At 38.4% G+C, this 18554-nt stretch overlaps 1 protein-coding gene across 1 annotated transcript; it reads right to left on the bottom strand.

Moving 5' to 3' along the window:
• Positions 1–1903: 1903 nt before the first annotated feature.
• LOC309651721 (uncharacterized protein C8orf48) lies at positions 1904–17524 on the bottom strand. Its single transcript, XM_082444693.1, has one exon. It carries the CDS (start codon positions 5171–5173, stop codon positions 4364–4366), a length of 810 nt encoding a protein of 269 aa, XP_082300819.1. The 5' UTR covers positions 5174–17524; the 3' UTR covers positions 1904–4363.
• Positions 17525–18554: the final 1030 nt, after the last annotated feature.

The following is an 18554-nucleotide window of genomic DNA, read 5'->3' as shown; positions in this document are numbered from 1 at the left end:
GAGGTATTCTGAGCTGGGTGTCCCAAACATTCCTAAACAGTTCTGAGATTGGAATCTGAATGACTCAGATGTTCAGGACTGAATTTTCTTTCTCTCAGCCTGGCACATCACTTAGTTCTGTTCCAAGGATTTCGTTTTTCTAACACTCGTTAAATGCATAGATTTGTTTCTTAGTGCAGAAATTTTTTTGATAAAAAAATCTAGATAAAAACATAAACTAAATAGATGTGTATTTATATAATTTATATATTATAGCTATATAAATTGCATATTTGTATAATCCTGTACCAGGTCGCCAGATACAATTTTTTTTTTTTTTGCCAGATACATTTTTAGCGCATTGGGGAAATAATGGTTTCTTAGCGTCTGATCTGATGGACTTTTCTTTCCAGCTATACTGGAATCTCTTGGGTGCAGCTATAAAAAGTCTGGAGAAAGGATATTCATTCCTTTTGAATTTGTTCAGAGACAATAAACACTATTTTCAAGTTTGAGCATCAAGAACTGGTACCTCTTTTCAAAATTGCAAAAAGTCATGAATTATCTTTAAAATTAACAATTCACATAAATGTTTTTTCTATCTGAAAATATGAATTCCAGAAAGATATTTTTATATTAATTCTTTTAAATGAATACTGTATTAATTGGCTGCATAGGGAAAGCTATCTCATCAAAAAGTTTTCCACTAATTTGTCACTGAGAAAAAGTATGTATATACATGAAAAAAAAAGGGAATCCAAGCCATGGAGAGAGAAAAATTACAGAAAGCAGCTACACAAAAGCAAAACATTGACAGAAAAGAGTATGCTAGAAGATTATTTTCTTCTTTTGATGCAAAAGACATATTAAATGTCATTATTTGTATGTACTTATTCTTTCATCCATGAAACTTGTTGAGCACCATCCTGTGCCAGGCATTGTGCTAACCCCCGTGGACATCATGTAAGATGGTATCAACTCTACCCTCCAGTTGCTCACAATCAAGTAAGAAAGCAAAGATTATTAAAACACAAGTGTTATAATATGAATTTATATTTGTGCCTTAACATACAGACTACAGCCTTTAATTCTGATTAGTCAGTGTTTCATGGTTATGGGCTGAGTCCAAAGAAGGTGAGGCTTTAGACTAGGTTAAAGAGTACATCAAACCACATGATCATCTCAACTGATGAAACACCCTTTTATGAAATAAAAACATTCAATAAACTAAGAATAGAAGGGAACTTCCTCAAACTGAAAAAGACCATTTATGAAAAACCCACAACTAACATACTCAATGGTGAAAGTCTGAAGCTCTTCCCCTAAGATCAGGAACAAGACAAAATGCCCACTTCACCACTTCTATTCATTATAGTACTGGAAGTTAGAGCCAGGGCAATTAGGCAAGAAGAAAAAAAACAGTATCCAAATCAAAAGCAAGAAGTAAAATTATCTCTGTTTACAAATGACATAATCTTCTAGCTATAAAATCCTACAGAATCCATTTTTTAAAACTGTTAGTGCAAATCAATGAATTCAGCATCAGAGTTTCAGGATACAAAATCAACAGGCAAAAATCAGTTGTATTTCTATGCACTAGCAATGAACATCCAAAAAGAAACTGGATTAGAAAAAATCCACTTACAATAGGAAACAATGGAGTAAAATACTTAGGAATAAATTCAATAAAAGAGGCACACAACTTGTATGCTGAAGACTATGAAACATTTCTTTCAAAATTAAAGAAGACCTAAACAAATTCTAAAAACCTCTTGTGCATGGACTGGAATACTTAGTTGACTAAAGGGTGAATTATGACCCTTAATGGGGAAATTATTCAGCATTTTGATTATGAGAAATGTGAATATATTAAAATGGCAAAGATAAAGCAAGATGTAACGTGAATTTCAATAAAAAGTTACTGTGAAAATGGTAATGATTTTATTTCCCATTTTATTTAGGAATGACTAAGAGAAAATACACTAAATTTTATAGGGAAAAAAGAGAGTATCTAAATACATAAATGAAGGTCTAAAAGGCAAAGAGTAATATTGACATGATACAAAGGTTATTTTTTGCTGATACAAAGGCTATTTTTTTGCTGATTTTTACAAATTTTTGACTGTGATAGCTTAAGTGTTAGACATATAGAAAAATTACCTCTCCTGCTTTCCCTCCACAACTAAACTTCAAGAAGTCTATACCCATATTCCTCATTTCCTTAGCTTACATTTATTCCTCAAGCTACTGTCAGTCAGCTCAATTTTTATGAATGAAGTTGCTGTTGTTAAGTCAAAGAAGCCAACACATGACTAAATCATCTCCTGTGAACTCTGTGGCATTGGCATGCTTAGACAACCCATCCTTCTTGAAATGTTCTCTTTCTTTGGTCTCTCTGACACGACTCTTTCCTGGTTTCCTTTATCCTTCTATGATGACTTCTTCTCAACCTCCTTTGCTGTCTTATTCTCCTCTACCCAGCCATTAATTGGTGGGTAGAAGTTCTCAGGAGTTGGTCATAGCCCTTCTTCTCCTGTCATTCTCCTTTCTTCTAGAAGAGCTCACCACATCTATGACATATATGTCAGTGATCCCCACCCCCTCAAGACCTTTTCTCCAGATTGCAAGCACAAATAACCAAATGTTTCTCAATCTCTCAATATGAATGTCTCAAATATTCCTCAAACTAACCATGTCCAAATAATCACCCTCTTAATCAAACGTCATCCTCTTCCAATGCTCCTATCTTAATGAATTATCATTCATCCAAATGCACAAGTCAGAGACTTAGTAACATTCTTAACATTTACCTTTTATTAAACCCCCATATCCATTTCTTCACCAAAGAATGTCAATTATTACCTCCTAAGTATTTCTTAGATCTCTATTTCTATCTGTACTGTCGAAACCCTAGTCCAAACTGCCAGCATCTCTCTCCTGGATTGTTATAAAAACTTTGTAATTATTCCAACTATAAAATGTTGCCCTCTAGAATCTGAAAAAATACTGGGTGGAAAGTCTTTAGTCCTCAAATCCGTGAAGGAAGCACAGTAAACTCTTAAGTTTCCAGAGTACCTGTAGAAATATTATCGAACGCAAGTCCGAGTGTCCGGCACACACTGAGGCCAAACAATACCAAAACGTCGGAGTTTGGAGCACAGAAAGGTTTATTGCAGAGCCACGCAAGGAGACTGGTAGCTCATGCCTTAAAAACCCTGGACGCCTGGAAAGCTTTCAGCAAAGCCCTTTTATATAGCCCTTTTTATAGGGAGGGGCATGGTTAGTTGCTACAAACTTCTTGGTGTTGGTTCCTTTGTTCTTGAGGCCAGGTCACGGTGTTCTTATAAACCTCCACCGAAACAAATGTTATTCTCTGTTCTAACAAGAAAGGGCAAGTTCCCAAGGCTCAACTTTCACCCTCCGAGGTCCAGGCCCTGGTTTACAGGAGGGGGTCCCTGCGCGGGCCGGTTACCCTGCCCAGGAGCTTTCATCCAGCACCCAGTCTGGGTCCTCCCGCCAGCGCCCAGGCCTGGGTGAGGGGGCAGCTGGCAGCGCCCTCATGGCCAGGTCCCCAGACCCTGCCCAGCCATCATCAATGAGGGAGCCAGGCGGCCAGGACCCAGCCGGCCCTCAGGCTTTTCATTTAACCTGGAAAGAATCGTTTGTATACGATCGACAAGAATACGTGTTGTAGCAAATGCCCATCAGGTGAATCCCCAGCTCACAGCAACTGCCCTTCTTTGAGAAGAGCCCAACCACAGAGGTGTACCTGCTAATGATGTGCAATGTCCTTGCAACTTAACCCTGGCCTCTGGCCACCTCCTAGGGGGAGACAACTGATCTAAGCTGCATCAACTTTTGAAACTTGAATGGAGAGACTGAAGCGGGTTGAAGCTGTTACCTCAACGGCAGTGTCCATGTACTCCAGGTGCTGAGGCCTCCACGGACTGCGACCCGTGGAGACCGCCCGCCGCCATTAGGTTGCAGACGTTGGGATGGGGGAGAGGTTCGCTGCTGCTTCGCTGCTTCAAGGTCTGGGCCTGGCTAGCGGGCGGCTGCGGCGAGGGCTCTGGGGCTCTGCGGGACCCGGCCCTCAGCCTGTCCCAGGCCCTGCAACCGCCTCTCACCTCTCACCACACTCTCTGCCGCGAGAACCACTGCGAGCTGACTGTTGGCTCAGGGTCTCGCGATAACGGTCGTGCTAACGGTCAGGCCAAATGCTCTGCTCCTATTACAGAAATGATGATAATTATTCAAATACACAACAAAACATTTATCCACATTACACATTATCATTAATAAACACCATCCCTTGTTTAGTTAAGAGTAAGAGGTTTGAAAATTGGCGGACAAAAAGGTGATGACAAGCACTATTTCCATTCTGCTACATCTCCTGCTTTATATCTGACCTTTCAAAACCAGAGTAACCAATTTGACTTTTCTCCTTCAGTCTTTCCCAGATTATTCTGGGGTCATCGGAAAGCCTGGGAAGGCTCTGATGTATTTCTCCAATAAGTGTAAGAAAGTCTTTCATATGAAGATGTTCATCTATTTTCTCTTGGAGCAGAAGTGACTCCAGTAAAGTCTTCTTCTGTTTCAGGAAGGCAGATTGGGCCAGTTCCGCTCTTTTCCTGTTACAGTTGGGACACCGAGAAGAAATGTGTTGCTTAGCTGTTACCACCTCTTTGGGTGTCGTCCTCATGTTTTTAAAATAGATTCTGTTCAAAAGCTCATCGGGGACAGTACAGTTTAAGGCATCTACCTCTGGAGCCTCTGCATCCGTTCCAAGCTGCAGCTTTTTATGTCTGCTGCTCTTTTTCCCCTTAGAGTTCGCACTATGATGGATTAGGTTTATCTTAACGGTGCAGAAAGACTGCAGGGCATTCAATTCTTCAAGGGATGCCTGAGTGATTTCTGTTTCAAGTTTAGTGTCTGGTTGGTACTGGCCAGAGTTCGTTTCCTTGCCCTTGAGGTTGTTGATCCATTTTCTGCTCAACTTCTTTTCATTATTTTTGAAGTGTGAAAACTCAGATTGGTTGTCTCCATATTGCAAGCGTGAAGTCGGCGTTCCACTCTCGGATTTACTCCCAGAGGCATAGGACCAGGGCTGCCGTCCTCCAGAGGAACTGAATGAACCGGAACTCTGTACCTCATCAGTAAAGGACTCAAAGGTCTCCTTAGAAAAGTCTGCCATAGTCCCGATGTCTGTCTGGGTCAATTTCCCCTGCTTCTCTGAATCCTCGGGCTTCTAGGCGGATGGCCATCACATTGCATCAGGCTCTATTCCTCATCTGCTTTGCAGTGGTCAAGATTGCCTCAGGAACTAGTCAGTCCTGAGCCCCTGGGGAATGGGTTTTGGAACTGACAGTTCCGTAAGGAAACTCTTCCGGGCAACGCCTTCCCGCTGCCTTGGCAACCAAGGGCGGTCATGCGCAGTAGGTCGCTGAGGCGCCTCGCTCCTCCCCTTCCCCCGCCCTCCCCAGAACCGACTCTGCCTGCATTGTTCCTGTCGGGTTGTCGGCGCCGCCCTCTCCGTTCGCTCTCCGGAGTCTTCTCTTTAGTGCTATTTTAGTACAAAATCTAATAATTCTCCAAAAAGTTTCAAACTCCCCTTCCCCAGGGGTCAAAAAATTGTACATGTGTGTGAGGGCAACAGGGAAAGGCGGCCTCTAATCTGAGAATACACGCCTCGCCTTCAAAAATTAAAAAAAAAAAAAACCCAAACAGAAAAACATCCTGCTGGCCAAAAAACACAAGCAAAACGTATATGCTAATCAGATAGCCAAGAGATCATCTAATCGTAAACCGTGTCTCAGGATAAAAATCGAAATTCTGAAACCATCCTGTAAGACTCCTGAATGGCACGGCTCCTACGTATTATTTCTCCAGCCTCATCTTGCACAGCTTTTTGTGCTGTAGCATTTTGGAACACTTTGCAGTTTTCCCAGTCACAGCTCCTCAGGTCTTTGTTCAGGCAGTGCCTCTCTGAATGGCACTTCAACACTCCTCTTCCCTCTTCGTAAGGTTAATTACTGCTCCTCTTTCAAGTCCCATTTTTTCAGGAAGTGCTTCATACCCACCCCTGCCCCATCCCTGCCCCCACTTTACAGCACAGCCTTTCTTTCCGGGTTTGCAACTGTGTTTTATGCATATTTGAGAATGCCTTCCACATCGCCCCCAGATTAAAAACCCGGTGAAAGCAGAAATCCTGTCAGTGTTATCCAGCAGTCAGCAGGTACCTGATACATAGAAGGTGCTCGATAAATCTCTGTTGAGTAAATGTGTTGAATGGTTATGGAAACAGAAGTATTACCTTACACAGGTCCGCGCCTGGATCTTGTGGAATAAGTACTACCAGCTCAAGGAACTTCAGTCTTTTCCTCTTCCTGAACCCCCCAAATTAGGCTGCTACTCATAATACATCCTTTTACAACAGACTTTTTAAAAATATGGTAGAGTTTTATTAACTATTCTCAGAAATTATAAAATGTTAACTCTGAAGGTTGACTTTTTCTAGATCTTAATAAATACCTGAGTCTAGGTCTTAGTAAATAGCTGAGTTAATTTCAAGAGAATGGGTTTCCTTGCTCGTTTCCTTCTGTGTGTGGGGGGTGGTAGCAGTGGGGGGGATGTAATTCGAGTCTAGCCAGATATATTTAATGTTATTCCCAAAGTGCTCACTTTGGCAAAGAGTCAAAAGTCCAAAATGTTCGAAAAGCATCTCTCAAATATGAGCCAGCTTCATATTGAAGATAAAAGAGATTCCAACTTCATTTATTCCACCCAAATCATATTTTATCCTATAATATTAATCTTTAAAAAGAGGTAATAGATAATTTGTGGTTAATTCCAAGTAATTTCCAGTTCAAGGTTAAAGATTTTCATTTTTAATTTCTGTTTCAAAAGTCTCCCTCATTCCCTGAAATATTTACACATTCATATTTACACACAATTCACTATAGCACACATTTTCCCCAAAACATTGAGCAAGGGAGCTGTACTTTAAAGTATATTCATATCTAGTAATATGCTAAATATCTGGAGTAATCTTTTAAATTTTTTTAAATATACTGTTATAAATACCTCGATTTTTTAAAAAATAACTTTATCCTAGAAGCAAGTAAATTTGCTAAATTAACCAATTTCTTTGTAATAACCAGCTGGACCCAGTAAACTCTTCAACATTCTAATATGTGTATTATCTAAGGAAGTAAAATAGCTCAACAGTACTACCATCATAAAAAATGACTCATGAAGACAGAAGTCAGTTTGATTTTAAACACAGAAACTATTACTCTTTGTATAAACCTATTCTCTTTACTTTTCAACTCTATCACAGAATAAAGCTTAAAGGTGACACTACTTAAAATCCACACTCTTGTTGTCAGTTTTCTATATGTGAAATATAAATAATATTTGCCTATTATCTTCCTTGTATATGAGAATTGTCAGTGATATATATGTGAAAAGAAAATCTCAGAACACTCCTTAAGCAGTACTGGCAAAATATATATATACATATATATATTCCATATTATTTAGAAATCCTTAAGAGAATTGTGAACAAGTGTGTTGTCTTAAACTAATTTTTTTACTTTAGATGTTTCAAGTGAGAGAAAAAAACAAAAACAAAAACCAGGAATGTATAAAGGGGAAAAGGGAGTAGGGAATTGCAACTTTCCATCTTATCTAAAATCTTTTTACTATCCCAATGGATACAAGTCACTCCTACTCACTATACTGAAAGCAGATTTTATCAAGCGTTGCAGGAAAAAAAAAAAGTAGTATGTCATTTTAAACATTTTTTTGTTTTTATCAGGAAAAGAAAGATCGAGGAATTAACAGGAAACATTTATAGCTGTCCCAGAAAATTCATAGAAATATTTCAGTGTCTCAATAACTTTGTTATATAATCGCTTCTTTATTTAGCAAATATCTATGAAGTTCAGAATAGTTTTTTGCAAAACTGAAATTATCTAAAACTAAACTTAACTAAAACTAAAAAAAATTATAAAAAAGAATTATCCAATCAGCATCCAAATGTGCCAAGAACATGCTGCATTTTAATTTTCTGTTATTAATGTAATCTTCTTTACAAGTTCTCACTCATTTTAGTAGCTATGGAAAACCATTAACCTGATAATTAAGGATATCCCAGGTATTCCCATGTTAGTCAGTCTCATTTTGTCAAATCTTCAGTCATATGACTTAATATGACTCTCTAACAAAGCTATTCCTTCCTTCCCTCTCCTCCTTCCCAAGACAGTGCTTTGTAGAAAGGAAAACTTTATTATCTTTGGGGCAGTTGGTGTAGGGGGCCTTAACTTTGTGCAAATCTTTTTGTTGGTCTCCACGGCATGGTGCAGGTGGTCCCTGGATGTGTGCTGTTTTCCACCAAGACACTGTTAGTCTGGTTCCTTCCAGGATCCTGACAAAATCCTAGGCTACTGGAACTTGTCAAACCCTCTCCCGGCTCTCTTGCCTGTATCTTGACACCCACAGGTACATTTCTTTCAAAGGCCTGCTGAGAAGTGATAGAGGAAAAGGGGAATGTGGTCTGGTACACACAGCATAGCCTAGAACCCTTGCAACCTAGTCATCACTCAGGCGACTCTCTGTGGCCAGCCCCTCCTCCAGAAATCTCAAGCATCTTGACATCTCTTAGGGGCTGATTGGAACGTTGGGGTCCTTTAGAAACTACATTGTGGCTGAAAGTTGCCTGGGTGGGTGCGGAAAGTCATAGGAGGGAAAGAGACAAATCAGGCCTAAGCATGCCATGGCACTATTTTTATTGTCCTGCTGTCACTGTCTCTTCTCTCCATCGTTCTTAATGGGAAGCAGGGCAAAAGCTCTCCTTCCAGCTTTTCCTCAACAATCAAATATGCTTTGCAGCTATGGGGCTTAACCCCAGAGACAGGAGGTCAAAACATATTAGTCTTCCTATCGGATTCCCTCTCTCTCTCTCTCTCTCAACTTTCAGCTTCTTCCTGCCAGGCAAGCACTTCTCCTCTGAGGGATCACAGTGGCCTCCGTGCCAAGGTGGCATTTGGTCTGTACCCTTTCCCAAAGCCGTTGTGGTGGACAGAGTACCAAGAGGAAATCTAGTTTATGAATAAGGGAAATTAACTTGACAGATCCTTTAAAAATAGCCTGCCCTCTACATAAACTACACAGCACTGTGCTTGGTTCTGTGAACAAGCAAAATGGAAAATTATTTCCTCTCCTAAGGGTCTAAGTTGAATGTATCAGAAATCTCACTGTGAGAAACAATTTTTGTGGAGTAAGGAATCTTACATCATTCATGATAAAAAACGATTTCCATTTACAGTGCAGTGGCTGTTCTTCATATTTGAAAAATGTTATACCAGACAAATATCTCAGTCTTCACATTCTTTTTTTCCCTGTGTCTTCAGTTTTGTTATATTTCTGAAATTGATGAATTGCCTTATGAAGAGCTGTGTTTTACTTTAATAGCTATTGTTTTGCAAAGATAACATATGTTTATTGTTATAGGTAGTTTAAAAGATAAAGATAAGCTACAAATATCGATTTTAAGTAAAAGTTACCTGAATTCTGACCTCCCAAAGATAGTCACTATAAACACTTACAAAACATTTTAACATTTTTCCTTGAATAATTTTTCTTAATAAAACCTAGATTATATTGGATTATGGTTTTATGAACTCTTTTCTTCATTAGCAATAACATGAACACTTTCCCATTCAATTTATAAAAATTATTTTTCAACATAATTTTAAAGGTGATATTGCATTATTTGATTTATTTAACTAATAAAATTATTTAAACACAAGGCATTTCCAGGTTTTTGCTCCTAAAAATCATTGGAATAAGCATTTCTCCAGCTAAATCTCTATACACATTCATAACTATATATTTAGGATAAATTCTAGAAATTGTAATTGATAGGTCAAAAATGTATGTTTAACGTTAAGGCTTTCGAGATATCTATCCCCCTCCTCACTTTTTTACCCCCTCCCTCCTGCAGTATTTAAAAATACAAGATACAATATTATTTTGTCCATAATACTTCAGTTTATATCTCTAGTAGGTAAGGCCTTTTTAAAACCATAACCACATTATTATGATTACCACATCTAAAACATAATAATAATTCCTTAATATCACCTAATAATTATTCTGTATTCAGATCTTTCTGGTTGTCTCAAAAATCCGTTTTGCGAGTTGCAGTGTTTGAATCAGAATCCAAACAAGGTCCATTCACTGCATTTGGCTGATACTGTTCTCATGTCTCTTACACAATTTAAAAAACTAAAAAGAAAAAAATGGAGCAGGCAGAACTTTCTTCTCTATTTATAGTTATGTTCCCTATAGAACATCATTATTTTAAAGTTTTTGATTTATCCTTACAAGTTTCTTTTTGAAAATATAAATCAATATATATCTGAATCCCCTTTCTTACCAAAAAAATTATATATGTATATCTATATGCTCAGCATATTCTACACGTTGCTTCACATTTTTTTGTTTCTTCTCTTAAAAATATATTCTGGATATCACTTCACATCAACCTATAGACATCTCTCTATGACTACATGGTATTCCATTGTGAGAATGTTTTTTCCCACAGTTGTTCCCACATTTAGATGGGCTTTTTGTGATTATAAGAAGTCAAATTTTTCTTCGTATTTTTGGAGGTGTATCTCAAACAAGATTCCTAGGAGCGAGATTACTGGATCAAAGGATAAAGATATATGTAGTTTTTCCAAGTATTTCCAAATTCCTCCCTATAGGGGATGTACATTTTGCATTCCCGCCAGCAAACACGTGACAGGAGCTCTTTCCAAGAGCCTAGCCAACAGGAGATGTGCTCAAATTTATAAATTTTTGTGACGCTAATGGAAGAGAAATGGTATCTCAGTGTAATTTTAAATTGAATTCCTCTTATTTTAAGTAAGATTAAACACCATTTCATGTGTATAAGGGACATCTACATTTCTTTTTATGTGTACTGTCTATTCACTTATTTTACCCATTTTGCATAAGATTCTTGTTTTATTCTTCTCAATTTTTAAAAAGCACTTTAGTATCAAAATATTATTATTTATTTTTCTGTGACGTAAGTTCTACATGATTTTCCCAGTTTGTCTTTTTATTTACTTATGCTGTTTGCCATGCAAAACTTTGATTTTTTATTTCATAGAGCAAATTTATAAATCATTTTCCTTGTTGTTCTTGGATTCTTTGTCACATTTAGAAAAATTTTCCCTACACCCATGTTATAAAGAAACTCACTCATGTTTTCTTACTGTACTTGTGATTCTTTTTATTCCTTTGCTTTAAAACTCTGATTCTTTTATGGTTTCTTCTCTATTACAGTATGAAGAATGAGTTTAATTTTATATTTTTCCATATGGCTATCCAGTGAGCTCAACAGTACTTACTAAAATGTTCTTTGTTACCCCCACTGTCTTTAGGTGCTGCCTTTAACATAAATTCCCATATGCACTTAGGTTTTTTTTTTCTGGACTTTCAACTCTAGTACATTGGTCTGTTTTTCTATTCACATACCAAACCATACTGTTTTAATGGGCTCTATAATGTTTTAACCTCTCATAAGGCCAGAGCCCTCTCCTCCATTTGCAAGAACTTCTTGGAAGTTCTTGTTTATTTTTCCAAATGAACTTTATAACCAACTTGTCTTGCTCCAGGATAAAAGAAAAGAACATATGGTATTTTATTGAAATGCAGTGAACTTATAAACATTGGGGATTTTTTAAAATTGGGTCTTCCTATCCAGAAATATGGTATATCTTTTCATGTCTTCAAGGGTATTTTGGCATCTTTTAGGTATTTTTCTTCATTTAGGTTTTGTCCCTTTCTTTTTAAGTTTATGTATTTTATTTTGTTTTATTATATACATTTTCTTTTAGTGATTGTAACATACGTTGTTTCTTCTACTATATTTTCTAACTGGTTATTATTTGTGTATTAGAATGCTACAGATTTCAACATTTTTATTTTATAGCTTGCTAGTTTAGCTTTAGAGTAGGTTTTTATTTTATTAAGGTTATTTATTTTATTTTTTAAATTGGCTTGTTTCTTTTTTTGCTGTACAGTTCTATGAATTTTAACACATTTATAGATTCATGTAACCAACACCAAAATCAGGATACAGAATCCCCTTGTGCTATCTCACTGATAGTCATCCCCTCAACCTACCCATGATGTTGAGAGCTGTGAAGGAAGGATATATTCCAGGCCTCTCTCCTTGACTAGTAGCTGGCCATCTTCATGATCATATAGCATCCTCCCTGTCTGCATGTCTCTGTGTCCAAATTTCACCTTTTCAGAAAGACATCAGCCATCAGTCCTACCCTAATGACCTCATTTTAACTTGATCACCTCTGTAAACACCCTATCTACAAACAAAGTCTCATTCTGAGGTACTGGGAGGGGGGTTAGGACTTCAACATAAGAATTTGGGGGTGGGGGAGATAATTCAACCTATAACAGGTGATTTATATGAAAACCAGATCAAGGGCTAATTGGACAGTCTGCCTCTAGGATAGATGTTTAGTATAAAACTGCCTGTGATTTGCTATGTGAGAAAAATAAAATTGTTAAGTACAGGGACTTAAGACAACCTGCCTTATAGGTGTACCTAGAGCTACATTACAGTAAGTATCACTTTATTTCTCTGTAAATTAAGCATATTTGTTTTAGATGGTGACCCATCGGAGCCTTTATGAGTGCAAATTATAGTTCTGCCACTATCACGAACTTGACTGACCAGCCTGTAGATTGTTTACATCTAGTATTTTAAGTTAGAAATTATTGTTCTTATTGGAAAATAAGTAAAATTTAAATTTTTAATTTTATGCAGTTTTTTAAAAGATATTTTGATTGGTGTATTTCAGGATTTTTAATGTTTGTAGGCATTAAACAATGACTTCCCACTGCTTCATCTGAGTATCTGGTAAAATTCCAAAGAAGAGTAGGTCATAAATAACTCAGTTATTTTAGAAATAAATATCTTCAATATATTTAAGGGCATCAATGGTGATATTCTTCACAAGAAAAAATGTTAAGTGTGAATTTGAATTGTATGATATCTTTTGCAATTTGGTTTTGAAAATTCTATGTTAACAACATATTATATAGGTTTTCTAGCCTTATTTATTTCCCATTCATTGTAGTTTAAATTCAGAGCTGTTCTCAGCATCTTTATGCAATTTTATGCAGTTAGGTTCCTGAGCCTTCCGGCAATACTATTTCAGATTGACCTTGGCATCTAGCAAATTAATATAAATTTGAACCTTAATACAATGTATTTCTCTTCAAAGCACAGAGGTTATATGAAATGAATTCAGACATTTTGCCATTGAGTTGAATTTGAGTTAAATAGTTTTGTGTTTTCCTTGAGGGACAGAGGTCTGTGGCTCTGGATGATTGGAGAAAAAGATCAAAATTCACAGTGGTTTTCCTGAAAATTACTGCATAGAATTATTTTTCCTCTACTCAATATCTTTGTAAAGCATGTTACTGTAATTTTCCTACTCACAAAGTCAGCTTTCACTGTACAATGAATATTCATATGATTGCATAGGGTTGAATGACAGAAATTGCAAATAATTTCATCTGAGACAAATCTTTCTGTAGAAGTATTTTATTGAAGTCTTCAAAGTAATCATAAAAATATCACTGTGCTCTGGAAAGACATCTAATTCCATAAATTGAGCTCACAGGCTTAACTTATTTTATCTCCTTATTTTAGATAGGCATTTTCCAAAAACAAACTCTATCACTGAAGAATGTAGGACTGTTTCTTTAGAGCCTTCCATGCTTAACTTGAAAGCTGTCAACCCAGGAGGCTGAAACAGAGCAAGATTATGAAACCTGAGTGAATAGCTCATTCTTTGCGCCCATGCCCTTGCTGCGTGCTGCCCCATGGTACAGGCCTGGGAGGTATGCACTATGATAGCTAATGAAGCACTTCCTTTATGTCCCACTGACCAGAACTCTTATTTGAAGCCCGCATATTATGCCACTGAAATCGTACAATGTCAGCCTTTGTTCCGGGTAGTAGAAGCTGTTTCTTGTCTTTTCTGTGGCTAAATTTTATGCATCAAACTTGTGAGACCCTTTATTAATACGTGTGGCTGTCATTAAACCACACTGCTGTTTGTGAAGTTGGTTTTGTTTGTTTGTTTTGTTGTGTTCTCCCCTCTTTTATTATAACACCCCCCCCAAAGCCACAAATTTATCATTTTGAAACCACTCAGAGACAAAGGCTTAGAAGTGAAAACCCTCCTGCAAGGCCCTCCTCTATGTTAAATATAGTGATAACAAGTAACATTATAAGAATAAAATTCACCCAGAATGAAGAGAACAGCATCAAATGGATCAAAATTAATTGGACTGCCTAATCCTAAATGTAGTTGAGAAGTATTAAAGTGGTCCACTTGTTATATTTTAACATGTTATTCTCATATGGTGTTATCTGATTAGGCACCTTCTTTCCTCAACTGTTAATTACATAGGTATGTCCCAACGCAAGCTTCGATAAAGTGAGCTAAAGAACAATCGAGAGTGATTGCCATAGAGCTCTATAAAATATGGGCTTCAGTTTACCTAAATACACACAAGAAATGTTGAAAGTTTCCTCAGAGCATATAAATTTTAAAAAGAAAAAAATCTGAAGGAGTTGCATCAATTCCTTCCTTTTGCTTCTTGTAATGTGATAGGGACAGCAGCAGCCGTCTCTTGGGGTGGTGTTAAGTATTGTAAGTGACAATATGAACAAGAGCTTATTACCCGGAACTTCCCTGGTGGCGCAGTGGTTAGGAATCCGCCTGCCATTGCAGGGGACACAGGTTCGAGTCCTGGTCCGGGAAGATCCCACATGCCACAGAGCAACTAAGCCCATGCGCCACAACTACTGGGCCTGCACGCTAGAGCTCGCGAGCCGCAACTACTGAAGCCCACGTGCCTAGAGTCCACACTCCACAACAAGAGAAGCCACCGCAGTGAGAAGCCCAGGCACTGCAACAAAGAGTAGCCCCTGCTCGCCGCAACTAGAGAAAGCCTGTGCACAGCAACGAAGACCCAACACAGCACAAAATTCATTCATTCATTCATTCATTCATTTTTTAAAAAAAGAGCTTATTATCCAATACATGGACATTGTGGTCACCACCATCATTACAGTTCTGGGGTAGATTTAATAGTGAACCTGAAGACTGAGATCCTTCTAATACTAGCTCTTCCATTATGAGTTATCTGATTTTTAATAAGCGTTTTACTTTTCTGATAAAGTTTCGTATTTGTATCTTACCAACCCAATAAGATGGTCCAAAGCACTATCTTGCACTTAAAAATACTTTGAATGGCAAATAACTACAAGTTACTTCCTCGAATGAAAAAAATAAAGTTATTAAAACACGTGAACTCCTTGAGTCTTACTAGTTTAACATTGCTACCATTCTCATATATTTTCTGATTTTCTAATCTCCCAATTTTAATGAGATTATCAAACTTTTCAGGTCAATAGAATATAAATGCCAGAAAAGTAAATCTCACAATGCCAGCCTTTGTTCTAACCAGCAGAGGTCAAGTTCTGTCCTTTCCTCTGCTAAAATGCATGCACCAAACTTGTTAAACTCTTTAAATATAGATGAATATCCCTACATAGAATTTATTTTGTATTCCTCCTTTCATTTCATATTTTTAGCTTAAAAAATGTAAAAATGTTTTCTATCAAATAATGTAGTCTTTGATTAAGGAGTATGTTGTTAGTGTGTAAAGCTATAATCTGAATTAGTTTCAGATTTTGATTTCATGTTAGAACATATATATTAGCATTAGAATATATTCATAGACTGTAATATTAATAATAGCATTAATGCATTTGTGTCAGACCTGTAGTATGTCCAATAATTGCTTAATCGGCTCTCCACACCACACATTAAGATATTTTTGAAGTACACCTAAAAAAAACTATTGAATTCTCATAAAATTTCCCAAAATATGATGATCCCTCCTCTACATTCCTCACCTAATACTTGTATTGCTTAGAAGTATGTTAGAGATCAAAATCAATTTTGGAGAAGAAATCATTTGGAGTAGGAGTTTAAAACCACAAATACGGTTCTGCCAACATTTTCAAGTTATATGTAGGTCTTCTTTTCTAAGTATTTCACTGTCTCACAGAAAAAGATATCTTGGGTAAGTATCTATTTTATACTTGACAAGTTTATCCAAACAAAATTATTTAACAACGATAAATTCCATATGAGATTATAGTGCTATTTTGTCAATATTTTTAGCAATTTGTATTTGAGTTCCAAATTATCATCTTGATTGGGTGCTTCTCAGGAGAGATAGTATTTTTTCCATCTATTTGGCATGCCCACCCTCCACCCCTCAGCGTAAACTGTATCTCACAGTCAGATCTGCTGTAGCCCAGTGACTCAGAAACATCATGTTCTAAGACTCACAGAGCAAAAGGAATTCAAAAGGATACCCAGCAACATACTTCCACTTATATAGTATTCCATTTCCCAAAAAAGGACAGCAAATTTTTTAAAATTTCTATGTAATTTGATTTCCTACAGTTTTTCCTACTACTACTATTTGAAGATACTTGTGTCATTGAAAGTCTAGAATTATTAGATATTAAAAGTAATCAGATAATAAAAATTGAGTAATTGGAATATGGACAAGAAATTGTGGTTATGAGGTTAGAAACTCACAAAAGAGCCCAAGAGTCTCAATTCTAGGAGTCATCCGTGGGTGCTTCCTCTTCCCCATCACACACTTCCAATCAGTCACAAAATCCCGTGACAACACCTCTGCAAACTGGCTGCTTCCCTTTTGTGCCTTCTCAAATCCCCTAGTCAAGGACGCCACCATTTTCCACTGGACTTAATGCACCTATCTTCAAGTTGCCTTCACAAGCTCTCAACTCTTCTCATGTTCTTCACTTCATTTCTTCCTTCCTTCCACTCCAACTCCTTTCTAAACAATTATCCTCACTGCAACCACAATGAGGCTCTGAGGGACTCAGACTCTGTCCCTCCCTTTCATGTTTCTTACTGTTTCTCGTCATTTTGTCTTGTCTGAAACCACTGGTTTCAAGTTACTTCCTTGAATACGGATTGGCTTTTTCAGATTGCAAAACAAAAACAAAAACAAAACAAAACAAAACAAGAAAACAGTGAAGCGTTCGGGATAATACTGTTACTAAAGGCTTTCTGTAAAAACACTTGAGGGAGGGGGACCTTCAAGATGTGGAAGAGTAAGACGTGGAGATCACCTTCCTCCCCACAAATACATCAGAAATACATCTACATGTGGAACAACTCCTACAGAACACCTACTGAATGCTGGCAGAAGACCTCAGATTTCCCAAAAGGCAAGAAACTCCCCACATACCTGGGTAGGGCAAAAGAAAAAAGAAAAAACAGAGACAAAAGAATAGGGACGGGACCGCACCAGTGGGAGGGAGCTGTGAAGGAGGAAAGGTTTCCACACACTAGGAAGCCCCTTCATGGGCAGAGACTGCGGGTGGCGGAGGGGGAATCTTCGGAGCCACGGAGGAGAGCGCAGCCACAGGGGTGCGGAGGACAGAGTGGAGAGATTCCCGCACAGAGGATCGGCGCCGAGCAGCACTCACCAGCCCGAGAGGCTTGTCTGCTCACCTGCCGGGGTGGGCGGGGGCTGGGAGCTGAGACTCAGGCTTCAGAGGTCAGATCCCAGGGAGAGGACTGGGGTTGGCTGCGTGAACACAGCTTGAAGGGGCTACTGCGACACAGCTAGACAGGAGGGAGTCTGGGAAAAGAGACTTTTTCTTGCCTCTTTGTTTCCTGGTGCGCGAGGAGAGGGGATTAAGAGCGCCCCTTAAAGCAGCTCCAGAGATTGGCGCGAGGCGAGGCTATCAGCGTGGACCCCAGAGACAGGCATGGGATGCTAAGGTCGCTGCTTCAGCCACCAGGAAGCCTGTGTGTAAGCACAGGTCACTCTCCACACCTCCCCTCCCAGGAGCCTGTGCAGCCCGCCACTGCCAGGGTCCCGTGATCCAGGGACAACTTCCACGAGAGAACGCATGGCGCGCCTCAGGCTGGTGCAACGTCACGTGGTCTCTGCCGCCGCAGGCTCGCCCCGCATCTGTACCCCTCCCTCCCCCCAGCCTGAGTGAGCCAGAGCCCCCGAATCAGCTGCTTCCTTAACCCCGTCCTCTGTGAGCGAAGAACAGACGCCCTCAGACGACCTACACGCAGAGGCGGGTCCAAATCCAAATCCGAACTCCAGGAACTGTGCGAACAAAGAAGAGAAAGGAAAATCTCTCCCAGCAGCCTCAGGAGCAGCAGATTAAATCTCCACAATCAACTTAATGTACCCTGCATCTGTGGAATACCCAAATAGACAACGAATCATCCCAAATTGAGGAGGTGGATTTTGGGAGCAACGATATATATATATTTTTCCCTTTTTCTCTTTTTGTGAGTGTGTATGTGTATGCTTCTATGTGTGATTTTGTCTGTATTGCTTTGCTTTCACCATTTGTCCTAGGGTTCTCTCTGTCCGGTATTTTT

Source organism: Balaenoptera physalus (assembly GCF_965194825.1).
Source record: "Balaenoptera physalus genome assembly, chromosome: 21".
Taxonomy (NCBI): Eukaryota; Metazoa; Chordata; class Mammalia; order Artiodactyla; family Balaenopteridae; genus Balaenoptera; species Balaenoptera physalus.
Note: the sequence above shows the minus strand (reverse complement) of the source record. Positions and strands in the feature narration are given on the sequence as shown.

Excerpts from the sequence above, each read along its gene's own strand:
- LOC309651721 (XM_082444693.1), bottom strand. The coding sequence starts at position 5,173 with ATGGCAGACTTTTCTAAGGAGACCTTTGAGTCCTTTACTGATGAGGTA.